Source organism: Macaca fascicularis, chromosome 1, assembly GCF_037993035.2.
Source record: "Macaca fascicularis isolate 582-1 chromosome 1, T2T-MFA8v1.1".
NCBI lineage: Eukaryota > Metazoa > Chordata > Mammalia > Primates > Cercopithecidae > Macaca > Macaca fascicularis.
In genome coordinates, this window is record NC_088375.1 from 171,330,502 (window position 1) to 171,352,344 (window position 21,843).

At 41.9% G+C, this 21,843-nt stretch overlaps 1 protein-coding gene across 4 annotated transcripts in view; it reads right to left on the minus strand.

Annotated features, from left to right (window-relative positions):
- The window catches only part of ALG6 (ALG6 alpha-1,3-glucosyltransferase), a 65,874-nt gene extending 49,999 nt beyond the window's left edge, over positions 1-15,875 (minus strand). For all 4 annotated transcript variants that reach the window (XR_012419213.1, XR_012419212.1, XM_074004953.1 and 1 more), the window contains exons 1-2: positions 15,795-15,875; positions 12,111-12,399 (exon numbers count right to left, since the gene is read on the minus strand). Coding sequence is in view for 1 of the 4 variants with exons in the window: in XM_005543176.5 (XP_005543233.3) it covers positions 12,111-12,192 (82 nt within the window). In the remaining 3 variants the exon portion in view is untranslated. The remainder of the gene's footprint in view (positions 1-12,110; positions 12,400-15,794) is intronic.
- Positions 15,876-21,843: the final 5,968 nt, after the last annotated feature.

The window sequence follows — 21,843 nt, forward strand, 5'->3', positions numbered from 1 at the left end:
AACAGATACCTAGACCATGGAACAGAATGGAGAACCCAGAAACAAATACACACATCTACAGTGAACTCATTTTTGACAGAGGTGCCAAGAACATACAATGGGGAAAAGAGAGTGTCTTTGGGGGTAAATTGGATTATCTATATGCAGAAAATGAAACTAAACCCCTATCTCTCATCATATACAAAAATCAAATCAAAATCGATTAAAGACTTAAATATAAGACCTCACACTATGAAACTAGTACAAGAAAACATTGGGGAAACTCTCTAGGACATTGGTCTGGGCAAAAATTTCTTGAGTAATACCCTATGAGCACAAGCAACCAAAGCAAAAATGGGCAAATGGGATCCATCAAGTTTAAAAGCTTCTGCACAGCAAAGGAAACAATCAACAAAGACAGAACCCACAGAATGGGAGAAAATATGTGCAAACTACCCATCTGACGAGGGATTAACAACCAGAATATGTAAGGAATTCAAGCAACTCAATAGGAAAAAAAATCAAATAATCCAATTAAAAAATGGGCAAAAGATCTGAATATACATTTTTCAAAAGAAGACATACAAATAACAAACGGGTATATGAAAAGGTGCTCAACATCACTGATCATCAGAGAAATGCAAATCAAAACTACAATGAGACATCATCTCACCCAGGTAAAATGGCTTTTATCCAAAAGACAGGCAATAATGAATGCTGGTGAGGATGTGGAGAAAAGAGAACCCTTGTACACTGTTGGTGGGAATGTAAATTAGTATAACCGCTATAGAGAACAGTATGGAGGTTCCTCAAAAAACTAAAAATAGAACTACCATAACATCCAGCAATCTCACTGCTGGGTATACACCCAGAATAAAGGAAATCCATATATTGAAAAGATATCTCCACTCTCGTGTTTATTGCAGCACCGTTCACAATAGCCAAGATTTGCAAGCAACCTAAGTGTCCATCAGCAGACAAATGAATAAATCAAATGGATTCAGCCATAAAAAAGAATGAGATCCTGTCACTTGCAACAACATAGGTGGAACTGGAGGTCATGATGTTAAGTGAAACAAGCCAGGCACAGAAAGACAAACTTTCAATGTTCTCACTTATTTGTGGGAGCTAAAAATTGAAACAATTGAACTCTTGGAGATGAAGAACACAATTATGGTTACCAGAGGCTGAGAAGGATGGGTGGGGTGGGGAAGATTAATGGGTACAAAAATATAATTACACGGAATGAATAAGATCTAGTATTTGATAGCTCAACAGGGTGATTGCAGTCAATAATTTATTGTACCATTTTAAAATAACTAAAAGTATAAATGGAATGTTTATAATACAAATAAACAATAAATGCTTGAGGTAATGAATACCTCATTTACCCTAATGTGATTATTACACATTGTATGCTTGTATCAAAATATTTCATGTTAGCCAGGTGCAGTGGTATGTGCCTATAGTCCTGGCTACCTGTAAGACTGAGATAGGAGGATCACTTGAGCCCAGGGGGTCAAGGCTGCAGTGAGCCATGATGGCACCACTGTACTCCAGCCTGGGTGACATAGTGAGACACTGTATCTAAAAAGTAAAATAATGGCCAGGATGGTGGCTCATGCCTGTAATCTTAGCACTTTGGGAGGCCAAGGTAGGCAGATCGCCAGGAGTTCAAGACCAGCCTGGCCAACATGGTGAAACCCCATCTCTACTAAAAATACAAAAAAATTAGCAGGGCATGGTGATGGGCACCTGTAATCCCAGCTACTCGGGAGGCTGAGGCAGGAGAATCACTTGAACCCAGAGGCAGAGGCTGCAGTGAGCTAAGATTTCACAACTGTACTCCAGCCTATGTTGGAGCACAGGGCAACGGAGTGAGACTCTGTCTCAAAAAAATAAAAATAGGCTGGGCATGGTGGCTCATGCCTGTAATCCCTGCACTTTGGGAGGGCGAGGCGGGTGGATCTCCTGAGGTCAGGAGTTTGAGACCAGCCTGGCCAACCTGGTGAAACCCCGACTGCTAAAAATACAAAAAACTAGCCAGGCATGGTGGCACACACCTGTAATCCTAGCTACTCAGAAGGCTGAGGCAGGAGAATCGCTTGAATTCGGGAGGCGGAGTTGCAGTGAGCCGAGATCGTACCACTGCACTCCAGTCTGGGTGACAGAGCAAGACTCTGTCGCAAAAAAATAATAATAAATAATAAATAATCAGCTGGGCGCTGAGGTGGGCAGATCACTTGAAGTCAGGAGTTCAAGACCAGTCTGGTCAACATGGTGAAACCCCCATCTCTACTAAAAATACAAAAATTAGGTTGGCATGGTGGAGCATGCCTGTAGTCCCAGCTACCTGGGAGGCTGAGGCAAAAGAATTGCTTGAACCCGGGAGGCAGAGATTGCAGTAAGTCGAGATGGTACCACTGCACTCCAGTCTGGGTGACACAGCGAGACTCCATTTCAAAAAATAATAATAAAATTTAAAATTTAAAATAATAAAAATATAAATAATTTTTTAAAAAATCTCATGTGACCCATGAATATGTACATCTACTATGCACCCATAAAAATTAAAAGCAAAAAACTTTTAAAAAACAACAAAAAAAAATTATGAGCTGGGAGCAGTGGTACAAGCTGAGAGATTTTACAATATATAAAAATGATGCATTTCTAGTGGGAGGCTAGGTGGGAGGACCACTTGAGGCCAGAAGCCCAAGATTATAGTGCCTGATGATCACGCCATGTAAATAGTCACTCTACTGCAGCTTGGACAACACAGTGAAAACCCACCTCTTAAAAACAAAACAATACAAATTAGGATACCACAAACAGTATGTTAATCAACAGAAGGAAAACTATCTCAGCAGAATCACATATGTTATTCATTAATTCTCCCAACCTCCAATGACACATAAGTTCCTCACACGTGAATGCTAAAAATGTTATATTCTTTATGATGGGGTTGAGTTCTATAATGGAATCCCCTCCCATTCCTTCCCTTCCCCTCCCCTCCTTCTTTTCTTTTCTAACAGGGTCTTGTTCTGTCACCCAGGCTGGAGTCCAATGGTGTGATCACAGCTCACTGCGGCCTTGACCTTCTGGGCTCAAGGGATCCCACCTCAGCCCCCACTATCAGTAGCTGGGACTACAGGCATGCACCACCATGCCCACCTAATTTTTGCTTTTTTGTTTTTTTTTTTTTTTGAGATGGTCTCACTCTGTCACCCAGGCTGTAGTGCAGTGGCACGATCTCAGTTCACTGCAAGCTCTCCTGCCTTTCTCCTGCCTCAGCTTCCCAAGTAGCTGGGACTACAGGTGCCCGCCACCACGTCTGGCTAATTTTTTGTATTTTTAGTAGAGACAGGCTTTCACCGTGTTAGCCAGGATGGTCTTGATCTCCTGACCTCGTGATCCACCTGCCTTGGCCTCCCAAAGGGCTGGGATTACAGGCGTGAGCCACCGCGCCCAGCCAATTTTTGTATTTTTTATAAAGACAAGGTTTCCCCATATTGCTCAAGCTGGACTCAAACTTTTGGGCTCAAGCAATCCACCTGCCTCAGCCTCTCAAAGTGCTGGGATTACAGGTGTGAGCCACTGTGCCCAGCCACCATTTTTCTTAATGTTTAGCATTTTTATTTTCCTTATCTGAAAAATGACAAAAATATATCATAGCCATCTACAAGATGCCTTCAAATAATCTACTAATGTGCAATAACAATATTTTTCTTATATAGTAACCCAAAAGGAATCTGATTCTGTTGATTTTCTTACAGACAACTTAAGAGCAGGGTTTAAAATAAGGAGTTGGAGTCCTGTTTTCTTTTCCAGATGAGAAAAGTGATTGAGTAAACTCAGTTCATGAAAGAAATGTCAGATTAAGTAATATATGTAAGTCACAGGGACAGAGAAGTATCAGATGAATAGTCCCCTCCTCAATTCCCATTAAGCATTTGATTATATAAACCAGCAATACTGAAATAGTATCATTTTAAAATTTGTATTATTTTAGCCTATACTCTGGTTTTAGTTCTTTTCAACTTCACCTTAAAATAAAAAAGAAAATAATGTATGTGTCAAAATTAGGAGACAAAAGAAAAACTGGAAAAAAGATTGCAAACTAAGTAATCACCATGAATTAGTGCCAAAGTCAGAAAAGGGGATGACTTTCCAATGGACCAATTATGGACTAAAAGTAAAACTAATATTATAAGTTACATATTTTATATAACAACTTCTAACTGGACCTTTCCTCAGCCCTTCTTCCCCCACTTCAGCCACCAAACTACTTCCTTTCTTCCGTTCACTAACAAACTTCCTGAAAGTTGCTATGTCCATTTGATAACTACCATTCAGTCCTCAGTTCATTACAGTCTGGCAACCAGGAGGTTCACATGGCCTCCTATAGATCGCTTGTCTATTTTAAATTTTCATCCTCCTTGACATGTCTATAGCTTGACACTGTTGGCCGGTCCTCATTTCGTAGAGTTCTCTGGTTTCTTGGCTTCTAGAAAAACAAACCCTCCAGATGCTAAGCCTGCTACACAGTTTCTTCTCAGTCTCCTTTCATCATTCCCCCTTCTCTCTGGAGACGATCAGTGGTTAAATCTTTTTTCTTCTTGCACAAAAGTTGTTTTTGTTGAGGGGCAAAAGCAACTCCCATACCTGTTGCTTTTGCCCCTCAACCCCTGGCTTCAACCATCATGTCTATTAACCCTCTGTAAACACTAGAATAACTTATGGAGCTTTTAAAAATACAGATGGCACTTCAGTTTCCAGCAATATGACAGACAAAGGGTCCAAAAACATCTCCAGTAAAAATTCCAGTTAACATTCAATAGAAAACGTATATAATATGTTTTATATACGATGTTTTATATATAATGCATGATTTATATTTGTTTTTACATAATAATATAGTATTACATATCCTACTTTTATAAATATATAATTTTAATACATGGCTGAACTAGCAGTAACATGAAAGAATTCCTTAGAGGCCCCAGAAACAACAACAAAGTGTAGATTCAGAGAAGTAAGCATTTACCTTGAGGGTATACAATGATCTCTGGTGGTCAACAGCCTGGCTACCAGGAGCCCTATGCAATCAGTAAGGAGGCAAAGCCTGGGACCTGAACAGGTAGGAATTCAAGGTCAGAGAACCCTCTACTAAAAAGCAATGCCTTTAGGGAGATAGTGAAGATAGTACTCATCTCGGCCTTGGCTCCCAGTAGTACAGGAAAAAAGAAAAAGAGTCCTTAGAAAATTCCTGACCTTGGCCGGGCGCGGTGGCTCAAGCCTGTAATCCCAGCACTTTGGGACGCCGAGACGGGCGGATCACGAGGTCAGGAGATTGAGACCATCCTGGCTAACCCGGTGAAACCCCGTCTCTACTAAAAAATACAAAAAACTAGCCGGGCGAGGTGGCGGGCGCCTGTAGTCCCAGCTACTCTGAGGCAGGAGAATGGCGTAAACCCGGGAGGCGGAGCTTGCAGTGAGCTGAGATCGGGCCACTGCACTCCAGCCTGGGCGACAGAGTCTCAAAAAAAAAAAAAAACTAAAAAAAAAAAAAAAGAAAATTACTGACCTTATGCCTGCATTCGCCCAGGTTGGGGCCTGAATTCACACCAAGCACATGACCCAAAGAAACCTTAAGTTGCTAATTTAGTTTGATTTTTGTTAATAGTGCCCCAGGTGCCTACCAGGAAGCAATATAAACCCTGCGTGGAAAAATGCACAGAAAACTCAAGCCTCAAAGAATTACCACAGATAAGTTCCAAATTACATAAACTCACAATTTTATTAAAAATCACCAACCTATGAAGAAACAAAATACCATGAGCTAGAGTCAGGAGAAACAAAAAACTATGAAATCAGAATGCAGATATTAGAATTTTTAGATAAGGAACATAAAATAAGCATGGTTCAACTACTTAACAATACAAAAGAAGACCTTGAAGGTATGCTGAAGGAACAAGAGACTATCAGAAATGATCAAGACCTAAAAAGGAACCAAAGAGAACTTCTGGAAATAAAAAACATAATAACTGAAACCTTGGCACTCAATGGGGAGTTTAAAAAAAAAAAAAAAAGATTAAGCACAGCTAAAAAGTAATGAACAGGAAAGCAAATTTGATGATTATAAAGGAAGCACTGTGATGAAACCCTGAGATGGAAAATACAAGAGATTATGAAACACAGAAGACAGAATGAAAAGACCCAACACAGAGAACCCCAACAAGAGTTGTACAAGAATAAAAATGAGGAAGATACAATATTTGAAGAGATAACTGAGAACTATAAAGTCAATGAGGGGAAGAGATTATTGTCTATTTTATTCTTTGCTGCATCACCAGCGCTTGGCACATAGTGAATGGCCTATACATATCTGTGGAATTAATAACCAAAGATCCAACATATATCTTTTTTTTTTTTTTTTTTTGAGACGGAGTCTCGCTCTGTCGCCCAGGCTGGAGTGCAATGGCCGGTTCTCAGCTCACTGCAAGCTCCGCCTCCCGGGTTCCCGCCATTCTCCTGCCTCAGCCTCCCGAGCAGCTGGGACTACAGGCGCCCGCCACCTCGCCTGGCTAGTTTTTTTGTATTTTTTAGTAGAGACGGGGTTTCACCGGGTTAGCCAGGATGGTCTCGATCTCCTGACCTCGTGATCCGCCCGTCTCGGCGTCCCAAAGTACTGGGATTACAGGCTTGAGCCACTGCACCCGGCCAGATCCAACATATATCTAATCAGAGTTCTAAAAGGAAGAAAAATAAGAAGACACAGTAGCTGAAAAGTTTCTAGTACAGAAAATACCATTCCTTAGAGACAGAAATCACAGAAAAATCCTAGAATGGCAGATTTTTTAATATTCACTATGATACATCGTAGTGAAACTGCAGCAAGAAAGGCATATTACCTACAAAAGAATAACAATTAAAATGACAGCTGATGTCCAAACATCGACACAAATTAAAAAACAATGATATTTTCAAAATACTAAGAGAAAATAACCATCAAAACAATTCCATACCCAGCAAAATTTTGACTGAAAGCCAAATAAAGGCATTTTCAGACAAAAACTGGGTTTGCCACCAACAGACTCTCACTAAAAAATATCTCCCAAAGGTATACTCCCGGAAGAAAAAAAATGATCTCAAAGAAAGACACAATATGTAAGAAGGAAGGGCGAACAGAAAATGCTAAACACAAGGGTAAAACTAAATAAAAATGCAGGGCGCAGTGGCTCATACCTGTCATCCCAGCACTTTAGGAGGCCAAAGTGGGAGGATCCCCCTTGCGCCCAGGAGTTTGAGCCCAGCTTGGGCAACACAGCAGGACCTTATGTCTACTAAAAATGAAAAAATATATATTTAGCTGGGTGTGATGGCAAGCACCTGTAGGTCCAGCTACTGGGGAGGCTGGAGCAGGAGGATCCTCTGAGCCCAAGAAGTCAAGGCTGCAATGAACTATGGTCACGCCACTGTACTTGAGCTTGGGCAACAGAGTGAGGTCCCATCCCTAAAAATAAATAAATCATAAATAATAAAACAATATTAACTGTACAAAACAAGTCATTAATGCCTTAATTTATAGGATTAAAAATCATGGAAGAAACAAAATCCTAGACAGTAATATTTTAACTTGGGAAGTGAGGATCTGTAACCAGAATTAAAACATTCTAAAGTCTTTGCATTGTTCAAGAGGGTATAAATATTAACTTTAGACTTTGTTAAGTTAAAAATGCAACTGAAAATCTCCAGATTAAGTCCTGAAAGAAGAAAATAAAGTACAGCTTTCAAACCAGTAGAGGAGAGAAACAGCAATTGGGGAGGGAAATTGCTTAGACATATCTAAACATACGGTAAAGAATAAAAGGACAGAAAAAGATATAACAAGCAAAAATCAAACTAAAGAAAACTATTATGGCTATATTAATTTTAGAGGAAACAAACTTTAACAAAAAAGCAATACTGTAAACAAACAGGGAAGCAACAGTGATATGAAATTCAAGTCACACACACAAAAAAAATTCTACATGTAATCCCAGCACTTTGGGAGGCCAAGGCAGTGGATCACCTGAGGTCAGGAGTTCAAGACCAGCCTGGCCAACAAGGTGAAACCCCGTCTCTACTAAAAATGCAAAAATTAGCTGGGTGTGGCAGCACACACCTGTAATCCCAGCTACTAGGGAGGCTGAGGCAGGAGAATCCCTTGAACCCAGGAGGCAGAGGTTGCAGTGAGCTGAGATTGCGCCCTCCAGCCTGGACAACAGAGTGAGATTCCGTCTCAAAAAAAAAAAGAAAAACAATTCTAAATCACCTAGTAATATATAGTAATATAGATACACCACATACACACACAAGTTGACAAAACTACAAAGAGATACTACAGCTCTCTTAATAACTGGTAGATCAATTGGTAAAATATCAGTAAAATATCAGTGATCTTGGCTCATGCAAGCTCTGCCTTCCAGGTGCAAGCAATTCTTGCACCTCATCCTCCAGAGTAGCTGGGACTACAGGCACCCACCACCACACCCGGCTAATTTTTGTATTTTTAGTAGAGACAGGGTTTCACCATGCTGGCCAGGCTGGTCTCGAACTCCTGACCTCATGTGACCGGCCCACCTCGGTCTCCCAAAGTGCTGGATTGCAGGCGTGAGCCACTGCCCTGCCAAGAACTCTTTAAAGTATGTATTAATACCCCACTTGATAGAAGAGGGTCAAGGAAATTAAATAACTTCCCCAAGATCAGGCAACTAACAGGTGAAAGAGCTAAGATTTGAGCCCAAGTCAACTGCTACATTTAAGTGATTTTACTTCCTCAATATTCCTCGAACTCATTCAGAAGGCACAGAGCAGAGTCATAAGAGCACTGATTTTAGAATTAAATACAACTATATTTGAATCACAGTTGTCATTTATTGGTTGTCTCATTTTCCATTTGTAAATCGAAGATATTACCTGTCTTCAGTGGTTGCAGTAAAAACTACAGAAAATACTTATACTCAAAACACAGTAGTTCTTACAAGTTCTTTCTATAAATCCTTTAAATTCATGCTGAATAAAGAAAAACTATATTAAGCCAGAGTATTTGAAAACATCGGGCACAGTGGCTCATGCCTATAATCCCAGTATTTTGGGAGGCTGAGGCAGGAGGATTGCTCAAACCTAGGAGTTCAAGACCAGCCTAGGCAACATAGTGAGACCTCATCTTTACTAAAAATCAAAACAATTAGCCAGGAAATTAGCCACATTCCTGTGGTCCCAGCTGCTCAAGAAGCTGAGGCAGGAGGATCACTTGAGCCCAAGAGGTCGAGGCTGCAGTGAGCCGAGATCATGCCACTGCACTCCAGCCTGGGCAACACGGGGAGACACTGTCTCAAAAAAAAAAAAAAAAAAAAAAAAAAAAAAAAAAATTAATTAATTAATTAAATTAAAAAATAAAAATAGCCCAAAAAAGTGGTTTTGTTTTGTTTTGTTTTGTTTTGTTTTGAGGCAGAGTCTTGTTCTGTCGCCCAGGCTAAAGTGTAGTGGCATGATCTCAGCTCACTGCAACCTCCATCTCCCAGGCTTAACCTATTCTCGTGCCTCAGCTTCCCCAGCAGCTGGGATTACAGGTGTCCGCCCAGCTAATTTTTGTATTTTTAATAGAGACAGGGTTTTGCCATGTTGCTTAGGCTGGTCTTGAACTCCTGAGCTCAGGCAATCCACCCACCTTACCCTCCCCACAAAAAAATGTTTTAAGAGAAAAGAGAAACTATAGTCTAGTTAAAATATTGGCTGGGCATGGTGGCTCACACCTATAATCCCAGCACTTTGGGAGGCTGGGGCAGGCAGATCACTTGAGCTCAGGAGTTCAAGATCAGCCTGAGCAACATGAAGAAACCCTGTATCGACAAAAAATACAAAAATTAGCCAGGTGTCATGGTGCACGCCTGTAATTCCAGCTACTCAGGAGGCTGAGGCAGCAGAATCGCTGCGCCGAGGAGGCAGAGGTTGCAATGAGCCAACATTGTGCCATTGCACTTTAGCCTGGACTACGAGAGTGAAACCTTGTCTCCACAGAAAAAAAAAAAGACTTACAAAACATATATATGTGTCTGTGTGCATATACATCCATATGTAAGAGCTACAGGCCAGGCACAGTGGCTCACGCCTGTAATCCCAGTACTTTGGGAGGCCAAGGCAGGCAGATCATGAGGTCAGGAGTTCAAGACCAGTCTGACCAACATGGTGAAACCTTGTCTCTACTAAAAATACAAAAATTAGCTGGGCGTTATGGCGTGCACCTGTAATCCCAGCTACTTAGGAGGCTGAGACAAGAGAATCACTTGAACCTGAGAGGCAGAGGTTATAATGAGCCAAGATTGCACCACTGCACTCCAGCCTGGGCGACAGAGCTTTTTTTTTCTGAAAAAAAAGCTACGATATACACAGACACATACACATTTACTCTCTACATACACATTTACTACACACACACATATATACAGATATTTATACATATGTGTGTCTGTGTATATCCATATATATGTCTGTGTATATATACATTTACTATATACAGACACACAAATATATAGGTATTTTATGCATATATATTTGCATATATTGTGCATATATATGCATATCGTATGCATAAAATACCTATATATGCATATATATGCATATAGTATGCATAAAATACCTATATGCATATATATGCATATCGTATGCATAAAATACCTATATATTTGTGTGTCTGCATATATACACATTTACTATATACACACACATATAAATACATATAAATATCCATATATGTATCTGCGTATATAGTAAATGTATAAGTAGAGAGTAAATGTGTGTCTGTGTGTATATATGTGTTGGTGTATATCATACCTCTTACAACTATTATTATTATTGTCTCATTTTTCTCTTTATCTCTTTTTCCTATGACCGTTTTTCACTAACATAAGTTATTTTTCCACAACCAAATAATTTGCCCAGCTAATTGTATAACCTACTCTCTGGTCACTCTCTCCTCATCCTTTTTGTTCCTATCTTTTATGCAACTCAAATACAATACTTATAATAACCATGATCTATGACACCAAGTCTGTTGCACAAGTTCCTGCCCCCTATAATACCTTCTCCACTTCATTTGCCTAGAAAATTCTGACTCATCCTTCAAACCTTGAATGCAAACATCTTTCCTGAAGTTTTCTCTAATGCATCCTGATCATTCACTTCTCTATTAACTCTGTACCTCACACATACTTCTACATTATAATTATCACCCTGTGTTGTGATCATTTAACTATTAAAATGTGGGCCCTCTGGCTGGGTGCGGTGGCTTACACCTGTAATCCCAGCACTTTGGGAGGCCGAGGTGGGTGGATCACGAGGTCTGCCTGGCCAGCATGGTGAAACCCCGTCTCTACTAAAAATATAAAAATTAGCTGGGCATGGTCACGTGCATCTGTAATCCCGGCTACTCAGGAGGCTGAGGTAGAAGAACTGCTTGAACCCAGGAGGCAGAGGTTACAGTGAGCCGAGATTGCGCCACTGCACTCCAGCCTGGGTGACAGAGTGAGGCTCCGTCTCAAAAAAATAAAACAAAATAAAATGTGGGCCCTCTGAGTACTGGATATTCTCTTTGTATTTTTAGAACCTAACACAGTGCCTGGAACATGAGACGTGCTAAACAGGTACCTGCAGAGTTATATTTAAGCCAATCCAACACACCAGGACCATACTCCATCAGTTCCCCATCCCTCATTCCCAATCTTATTCTTGTCCACTGATCGCTTCCCTTTAATCTAGTAATATGCTTCTCTACCCTAAACAGACTCCACCCCTCCCTTGAAGTGCTAGCTCATTTTCCTCTTCAATGTGTAATACAGAATCATTTCTCAATTTGTCATCTTACCTGTTAGAACACATTTTTGCTTTCTCACATCACAAAGAGGATGCTTCTATTTAGCTCTTATCCATATTCTTTCTATTAGAATTGGACATTTAAATGTATTTTCTCGACCAATCAAAAAGGCCTGAAATTCTTCTCTGTCCTGGTCAGAAAATGATAAACTTTTCTCCAAACAAACACCTGTTTAAAGGAAAATTTCCTTTCCTTTTAAACAATAAAAATGTATTACCTGAATAAGAATTAAGAGACACTGTCCACCGTACTGTTAGTCCTATTAAAACCACTATTGTCATCAAGTACCATTTCTCCATAGTTCTTCAAATTTAGGGAGGGGAAGAAAACACAGCACCAGTGCCAGAGTACTTTTAAAACGTGGTCAGTCACTTCTTTTCTTGTTCAGAGAAATGTTATCACTTCTTGAAATGTCATCGATTCTTCGCAATTAGGAGTTTGAGAGGATTTTAATGATGCTTGGTTTCCAAATAGTCAAAAACTGATGATGTCTATGTAGAAGTATCCTAAGGGGAAAAAAGATACCAAGATTTAGCTGAGTACAGTATCTACAACAATGAACCCAGTAAACCAAATAGAAGGATAGAGAATTCGAGGGGAGGGGTAGTGGGAAGGAAAGTTAAGGAAAGGTGGTATTTCAAGTTCCTTATTCCCTAGTCCTTTAGTTGGGAATATACATGAAAAGGTGGATCTCCCTATTAAATGGGACTCAATATGTCTAAAAATATAGTAAAGATTTACTCTCACAATGGAATATTTCTGAGAGAAGAAAAACAACACATATATAGATAACGACACAGTCAATTCTATTTAAACATGTTCACCTACAGGTAAATATAAAACCACAACGGTAGACAAAGGGGTGATTTATCTTTGGTACAGCGAGAAAGAGGAATTTTGTCTTTGTATTTAGTTTGGGAAAGTCTTCCAATAAATAATTTCTCTAGTTTGGTTTTCACTTTTCTTCCAAAACATACTTGCATTAACCACACCAACTTTCCATCTTAGAGAAATGAGCCTTTGTAAGAATCATTAAGAATACCCCCAAATCATGAGAAAAAAATACAAAAGCAGTTAAAATCAATTAACCACTTACTTTTTTTTTTTTTTTACAGTTTTCCTTAGGTTGGGGTTTTAAAGTAAGAAGCAGATTGACGCTGGTCGCGGTGGTTCACGCCTGTAACCCCAGTACTTTGGGAAGCCGAGGTGGGCAGATCACCTGAGGTTAGGAGTTCGAGACCAGCCTAACCAATATGGTGAAACCCCATCTCTACTAAAAATACAAAATTAGCCAGGTATGGTGGCACTCGCCTATAATCCCAGCTATTTGGAAGGCTGAGGAAGGAGAATCACTTCAACCCAGGAGGTGAGGGTTGCAGTGAGCCGAGATCATGCCATTGCACTCTAGCCTGGGCAACAAGGGCGAAACTCTACCTCAAAAAAAAAGCAAATTGACAAAGTTGACATTTTCCTCTTCTCTTTGAAAACTGTGGGACCATTTTAACCACAGGATACACTTTAAATATATTCAGAAAATAGAATAAATCAACTAAAAAATTTAGGGCAAAATTGGTACATTCCACCTAATGATCTAAAATTATTTTATTTTATTTTGTTTATTTATTTTTTCTTTTTTTTTTTTTTTTTTTTTTTGAGACGGAGTCTCGCTCTGTCGCCCAGGCTGGAGTGCAGTGGCGCGATCTTGGCTCACTGCAAGCTCCGCCTCCCGGGTTCACGCCATTCTCCTGCCTCAGCCTCCCGAGTAGCTGGGACTACAGGCGCCCACAACCGCGCCCGGCTAATTTTTTGTATTTTTAGTAGAGACGGGGTTTCACCGTGGTCTCGATCTCCTGACCTTGTGATCCGCCCGCCTCGGCCTCCCAAAGTGCTGGGATTACAGGCGTGAGCCACCGCGCCCGGCTATTTTTTCTATTTTTTTGAGAATGGAACTTCGCTCTTGTTGTCCAGGCTGGAGCGCAATGGCACAATCTCGGCTCACTGCAACCTCCACCTCCTGGGTTCAAGTGATTCTCTTGCCTCAGCCTCCTGAGTAGCCAGGATTACAGACGCCCGCTACCACGCCCACTAATTTTTGTATTTTCAGTAGAGATGGGGTTTCTCCAGGTTGGCCAGGCTGATCTTGAACTCCTGACCTCAGGTGATCCGCCCACCTTGGTCTCCCAAAGTGCTGGGATTACAGGCGTAAGCCACCGCACCCAGCCCTAATTATTTTCTTATTTAAAATAAAAACATCATGGGATAACTCCAGAACTGATTGGAATGGCTAATCTTTTGTCATTCATGCCATATCTCAAATCATCCCCTCAGAAAGATCATCCCTGACTATCCTACTAAAGTTTCCTCCCCTTACTGTTCGTATCATTACCTTCAATTTGCTTCCTAATTCTTTTCACTATCAGGAACTGTATTTTCACATGACATGGTGCAATCTCACATACAAAATTTTCAGTATAAATGCTGGACACCAAAGAATACATATCATATGGTTCCATTAAAGGTTCATAAATAGGCAAAACTAATCTATGGTGTTAAAAATCAGGAAAGAGGTTACCTTTGGGGAGGAAAGAAGGGATGATGGTTGGGAGGGGTGCCTAGAGAGTTCGTCTGAAATGCTGTGAACCTTGCTTCTTGATTTGAGTAGTGGTTAGGAGATGTGTTGACTTTAGGATAAATTAACAAGTTACAACTTATAATTTGTGTACAGTATTTTTCTCTATGTTATATTCCAATTTAAAAAGCATAAAAGGGGCTGGGCGCGGTGGCTCACCCCTGTAATCCCAGCGCTTTGGGAGGCCAAGGCAAGTGGATCACCTGAGGTCAGGAGTTTGAGACCAGCCTGGTCAATATGGTGAAACCCCATCTCTACTAAAAATACAAAAATTAGCCGGGCGTGGTGACTTGTTCCTGTAATCCCAGCTACTCGGGAGGCTAAGGCAGGAGAATCGCTTGAACCCGGAAGGCAGAGGTTGCAGTGAGCTGAGATCGCACCACTGCTCTCCAGCCTGGGCGACAGTGCAAGATTCCATCTCAATTTAAAAAAAAAAAAAAAAAAAAAAAAGTGTAAAAGGAAATTACTTGGATGTGTCGACTAGAGTAAAGGCTCCCTATAAGCAGGGATCCTCCTGTCTTAGTCGTTGCTCTCTGTTCCCCACTTGTAGAACAGTGTTAGCAGAAGGCAGGTACCCAAGAAGTACTTGCTGAATGGAGCTGTGTGTATCTGTGTGTGCAAAGCGGGGAGGTACCTAATTTTACTGATCCCTGTGTGGTTAAAGATATTATGCGAGGTTTTTAACCACTCTCTTCTCCTTAAACCAGAAAAAGGGTTATTTGCGACTTTTTCCACCTGTAAATCAGAATACAGTAACTTTCTAACCCATCCACTGGCCACGAAGTTGCTAGGCAAGCAGTAGAGGCGCTTTTCGTCATCCTTTGCCCTGATGGTGCATCTCTACAAACGCCAAGCCCGCCGCGGTCCACATCCCAGAGCTGACTTTGCTCCTTTTAGTCTGAAAGGTCCTTCCACCGCAGTGGACACAACACCGTGGAGTGCAGCTATGCCGGGCGAGCATGTGGGGCGAAAGGGATCCCTTCTCACGTTTCTCCGCCCCTCCTCTTGAGGGCCAAGCTCTCAGAAGCGCAAGGACAAGGGTGACAGGTCCGCCCCAGCCTGCAAGTGCCACCACTATCACCGCGTCCCCTCATCCGATCCCCAAGCGACCCTGCAGGAAGGGCTGGGGAGGCCTCGCGTCGCGTCCCTGGGAGTGGAGCGGAGCTGGGAGCCGGGTCGCCAGCTCTGCGCCGCCTCGTGGCGCGTTGCGAGCCCCCGGCACCTCCCCACACTGGCCCGGGGTCCGGAACCCAGGGGATCCCATGCTCTTACCCCGCCGCCCGCCGACCGCTGGGATTCGCGCCTGCAGCTGGTCCCAGGAAGGCGCCTGCGCGCTCACCCCCGCGGCAGACTGCCCCTCCAGCCTTCCGCCTCCGTGTACCCGCGCGCCCGGTGCGGGAGCGAGCCCGTCAAGCGTGAGGGGAGGGGCGGGCAACCTGGACTGGAGAAGAGGCGGCCGGCTTAGGAGGCGGGGCAAGAGCCGCTGGAACCCGAGAGGTCTCCAGCCCCGGGTTAGGCTAGGGGCAGGTGGAAAGCCCCTTGCTCTTCTTTCCTGGGATAGTGGCCAAGGCCAGAACGGCTGCTTAGCCAACGGATTCCTGTCAGGGGCGGGCCCTGGTTTGCTGCACTGAGCAGAGAGCCTTGGCCGGTCCTCACCACTGGGCAGTACGGCTTCCTCTGGGCCTGTGCCCTCGAGGAGCCAGAAAGCCAACCTGTTTCACTTTCTTCCACCCACATGCCAGAGAAGAAGAAGACTGGGCAGCCCCCTCAAGTAAGAAACATTGAACATCCAACCATTTTCGAGGGCCTGTGCGTTGTGCAAAAGGACCGCCCAGCCCTCGAGTAGCCACTACACGTGCCCCAGGGGGCAGCTTGAATCAACTGGTCCCAAACTTGCCAAAAATACCTATCTAGTAAGTTAGCAAGACCTGCACACTTTTCCTTTTGCATTGATCCCTTCCTTTTGAGTTCCACTATTTCCATCTCAGTCTAGGCCCCTGTCCAGTCATGCATGGACGGCTGTGATGATTTTTACTTGCTTCCTTTGTTCAGAGAGTGCCCTCATTCCCCACTAATGAATCTTGCCGTTCTACGTAAGCCAACCCCTATAATTTGTAAGTGTTAGCAAATATTTGGCTATGACTATGGCTTTCTACTGAGTCTGAACAACTTCTCTCTGGGCCTCAGTTTCTTCAACTGTGAAAGGAATCAGTAGGGCTAGGTGAACTTCCAGGTCTAAAATATGATTATATCTAAAAGACCATCAACACTGGGAATATGGAGAAATATGGCCAGGTCCCTGCCCTCAAGGCACTTAATTCTCATTGGAAAGACATTTTTATGCGTAAAAGGATAAAAAGCTATAGAAGGGAACACATACTAAATGTTACATTACTTATATATGCACTAAGCACTGTAGGAGTTAGGAGAAGAGGGTTCACTGTAAACTGCAAACCATCAGGAAATGTTTTTCCTGGAGGAGTCAGCTGAGCTTTGAAGGAAAGCCTGGCTGGATAAGCCCAGAGAATGAGAATAGGAATCTAGACAAAGGAAATGGTTCAAGCCAAATATTGTGGCAGCTGAAAAGTGTAGAACATTTCCTCCAGTTTAGATGGTGGGTGATGAAGCTGGAAAGGACTGGTAATTGTAGAGAGACTTGAATACCAGGCTGTGGTGTCTGGAATGTATCCAGTGATCAGTAAGGGGCTATTAAATGACTTTTAGCAGGGAGTCAAGTGTACAATACAGTGTTAGAGAAAACTTAAAGTGGTGAAAATGAATCAGATGAATCATAGGGAGACTATAGCAGTTCATGCATGATTAGACAAGGGCTTGGACTGAGATGGCAATAGTGGAACTGGAAAGGGAGAGATCAATGCAAGAAGAAACATGTACGGGTCTTTTTATTTTTATTTTTTATTTTTTTCTGAGACGGAGTTTCGCTCTTGTTCTCTTGTTGCCCAGGCTGGAATGCAATGGCACGATCTTGGCTCACCGCAACCTCCACCTCCTGGGTTCAAGCAATTCTCCTGCCTCGACCTCCCAAGTAGTTGGGATTACAGGCATGCGCCACCATACCCGGCTAATTTTGTATGTTTAGTAGAGATGGGGTTTCTCTGTGTTAGTCAGGCTGGTCTCGAACTCCCAACCTCAGGTGATCCGCCCGCCTTGGCCTCCCAAAGTGCTGGGATTACAGGCGTGAGCCACCACACCTGGCTCATGTACAGGTCTTAATAGCATACTAGATATGTACAAGTGAAACGAAGGAGAGGGAAGAATCAAGGATGGCTCCCAAGGTCTCAAGTGTGAATTACAGTTCCCAAGAACTGATAGATCTTGGGAAGCCTGGAGAATAATCTGGCTTGGAGGGGAAGATGGTGCATTGTATTGAGGTCAAGGTAACATAAAGAAAAGACAGTTGTAATACTCAGGTGTCAGTTATGAATCAGAGCCCAGGAAAGAAGTTGGGGTGAAGATAGAGAGATGAAAGCGTTTCATTTGCTGAACAATGATGGAGACAGTATAGAGAGAAAATAAACAACCATACTTGAATAAATGCATTATCTCAGGCCAAGAGGAGGACCGCACATTGGTGAAGGATGTTACATGGTTACAAATGTAGGGAGAAATCCAGTACATTGCAGGATCGTAAATATTAAGCATCTTGTGAACAAGAACCATGTTTGGCAGACTGAAAATCATATTTTATTGAATCTAAAATTCCACCATCATTATTTTATGTACCACTGAGGAAGAAAACAATGCTACCATTTAAGCTAGTAATTACTGTAAAACACATATAATTTCAGAAATATTAATATGTAAAAAAGTATACATCTTAAAGTGATGAAAGTTTGTATCAATCTCTCCTTCCTGTTTCTCAACCCAACAGCTTCTGACCCAGTATTTAACAAAAAGTTGATGCTCAAAATATTCATGAATAAATAGTGGAGGAGACATCACAGTCACTAACTCATAGCTGAATTGTCCCACCACTGCCATCTGTATACCTTCTCCTGCTGTTTACCTCCAATAGGGATCATCTTTCGCATCTGAATATCCAGTGCCTTTACATAACAGATGCTCACAAAATGCATTTTGAATGACAGCATTTACTATAAGCAAAAAGGGTAAGCCATAGCAAAATTATAGAGTAGATCAAGTTTAGAGGCAGTGTAGAAAGGTGATTAAGAACTAGTCTCTGGGGCCGGGCGTGGTGGCTCAAGCCTGTAATCCCAGCACTTTGGGAGGCCGAGACGGGCGGATCACAAGGTCAGGAGATCGAGACCATCCTGGCTAACATGGTGAAACCCCGTCTCTACTAAAAAAATACAAAAAACTAGCCGGGCAAGGTGGTGGACGCCTGTAGTCCCAGCTACTCGGGAGGCTGAGGCAGGAGAATGGCGTGAACCCGGGAGGTGGAGCTTGCAGTGAGCTGAGATCCGGCCACTGCACTCCAGCTTGGGTGACAGAGTGAGACTCCGTCTCAAAAAAAAAAAAAAAAAAAAAAAAGAACTAGTCTCTGACTCTGAAGACAAACAGATTTAGATTTAAATCTTAGTTCTTCTACTTTCTAGCTGTGTGAACTTGGTAAAGTCTCCTAATGTCTCTGGCATAATTACTTCACCTACAAAAAACAAAAAAGAATTAATAATAATGTCATCTTCTTTGAATTTTAATAAGAGTAAAATGAAATCATGCATATAAAACTTGAATATACTGCCTGACATATAGTACACAATCAATAAATAATAGCTGTTACCATTTGTCTTTAACATGTGCTCACTTTTTCATAGCCTTTTCCTTTCTTTGAAGTGTCTTCTTTCCCCTACCATATAGCAGCCCATACATACATATATTTACATCCCCACCAGAAGCCTAATGTTCTTATCTGAAAATTTTATCTGAAACCACGACCAGACATAGTAGCTCACAGCTGTAATCCCAGCATTTTGGGAGGCTGAGGTAGGCAGATCCTTTGAGCCCAGGAGTTGAAGACCAGACTGAGCAGCATGGTGAAACCCTGTCTCTTTAAAAAGTTTATAAAAATTAGCCAGGTGTGGTGGTGTGCTCATATAGTACCAGCTACTCAGGAGGTTGAGATGGGAGGATCACTTGAGCCCAGGGACGCTGAGGCTGCAGTGAACCATGATTGCACCAATGCCCTCCAGCCTGAGTGACAGAGCACAACTCTGTCTCAAAAAAATAAAAAAAATAAAAAATTATCTGAAATCAAATTACACTAATGCATAATCCTTCTTAAAAGTTTTTGTTGGCCAGGCATGGTGGGTCATGCCTGTAATCCCAGCACTTTGGGAGGCCGAGGCGGGCGGATCATGAGGTTAGGAGATTGAGATCATCCTGGCTAACACGATGAAACCCCGCCTCTACTAAAAAGACAAAAAAAATTAGCTGGGCATGGTGATGGGTACCAGCTACCCAGGAGGCTGAGACAGGAGAATGGCGTGAACCTGGGAGGCGGAGCTTGCAGTGAGCCAAGATCCACACCACTGCATGCATTCCAGTCTGGGCGACAGAGAGAGACTCCGTCTCAAAAAAAAAAAAAAAAGAGTTGCATTTTAAATAAGAATATGAAATGAATAGTATTAATCTCTAAAGTCAGTTTGACTAATAGGTGATGGCTTCAATTATCTACTGCTGTGTAACAAATTACTCCAAAATTTGGTGGCTTATGTAGCAATGTTTTTATTTGCTCATGATTCTATGGATCAAGAATCTAGGCAGGGTTCAGGTAGGTGGTTCATCTGTTCCACTGGGATTGTCTGAGGTCACTCATGAGGCTGCATTCAGCTGGGAGATCAGCTGAGGCTGAAACATCTGTGAATGGCTTCAGCCCTCTCTCCACAGGGCTTCTCTCTCCAGAAAGTTTTGCAAACTTTTTACATGGCAGCGCACTTCCCCGAGAGAGCATTCCAAGCAGCAAAGGCAAAAGTTGCAGATCTCTTAACACCCCAGCCTTCCAAGTCACACAGCAACCTAGCCATGATACAAGGAGAGTGGGAATAGATTCTGCCTCTCAAGGGGAAGGTAGGAAAGAATTTGTGGCCATCTGTAATCCACTACAGAAAAGTTGGGATGAAACTAGAAATGGGCAAGAGCCCAGCTAACTAATAATTTTTTTTGTCACTAGCCAGAAAATCAGAGTTCAAATCCCCTTACTTTCTTGTCTTTCTGCCATGTCTTTCACAAAAGGAGCAACCTCTGGTGGCCATTTCATGTGTATAAAGTAAAGATAATAATCGCATGGTACAAATTGCATGTAACTTGTTTTGGCCTGAATTGTAGCCCTCAAAATTCATATGTTGAAGTCCTAATCCCCAGTGCCTTAGAATGTGACTATATTTGGATATAGGGATTTTAAAGAGGTAATTAAGATTAAGTCAGGACATTAGGATGGGCCCTAGTCCAACATACCTGGATCCTTGTAAGAATGGAAATTTGAACACAGATATGCATGCACACAGAAGAAAGACCATGTGAAGACAGGAGAATAGGGCCATCTGCAAGAAAAGGAGAGAGGCCTCAAAAGAAATCAGCTCTGCAGACACTTTGATCTCTGACTTCAAGCCTCCAGAACTCTGAGAAAATAAATTTATGTTGTTTAAGCCACACAGCCTGTGCTATTTTGTTACAGCAACCTTAACAAACTATTATATACTTTATTAAAGGTACTGTTAATATTCAATCAGCTAGGCAAACTTCCTCACACAAATCATACTTTTATAATAGTTTCTAGTCCCTTTCCTAGATCACTTCCACTTGGTAAGAAAACAAGCCATTTTCTATATAAGTTTCAGATCTTCTCTGATTTTAAGTGAAAGCCATTCACCTGATCATAACTATTCTTTGAAATAGAATCTATTTTCTTATCAGCACCTGTTCCTTAATTGACCCTTTTATGGGTCAAAATGACTCCTTTTCCATTATTCTGTAACCTCCAAGTCTCATTATACTCTTGCCCCATGTAGGGCATAAGTTCACCTAAGTAGCAGAGTGTTAGAGTTAAACTTTACATTGTCATGTTTCAGTATAAGCATTAGCAAAAGTCTTTCATATCCAGCTCACTTGATCTTCACAGTAACTCTGAGATAATGGTAGAACAGGTGTTATTATCCCCTTCTGACATATAAGAAAACTTGAGAGTGACATTTCCCTAAAGCATGTTCCACAGAACTCTCATTCAGTGAGATAATAACTATTGTCACAAAAAGAGAAAGTTCTAGGATCCCTAGTTGCAGACTGCTGTTCTGGTGTCTCTGATGCCCAAATGTTCTTTTTTTTTTTTTTTGAGACAGAGTCT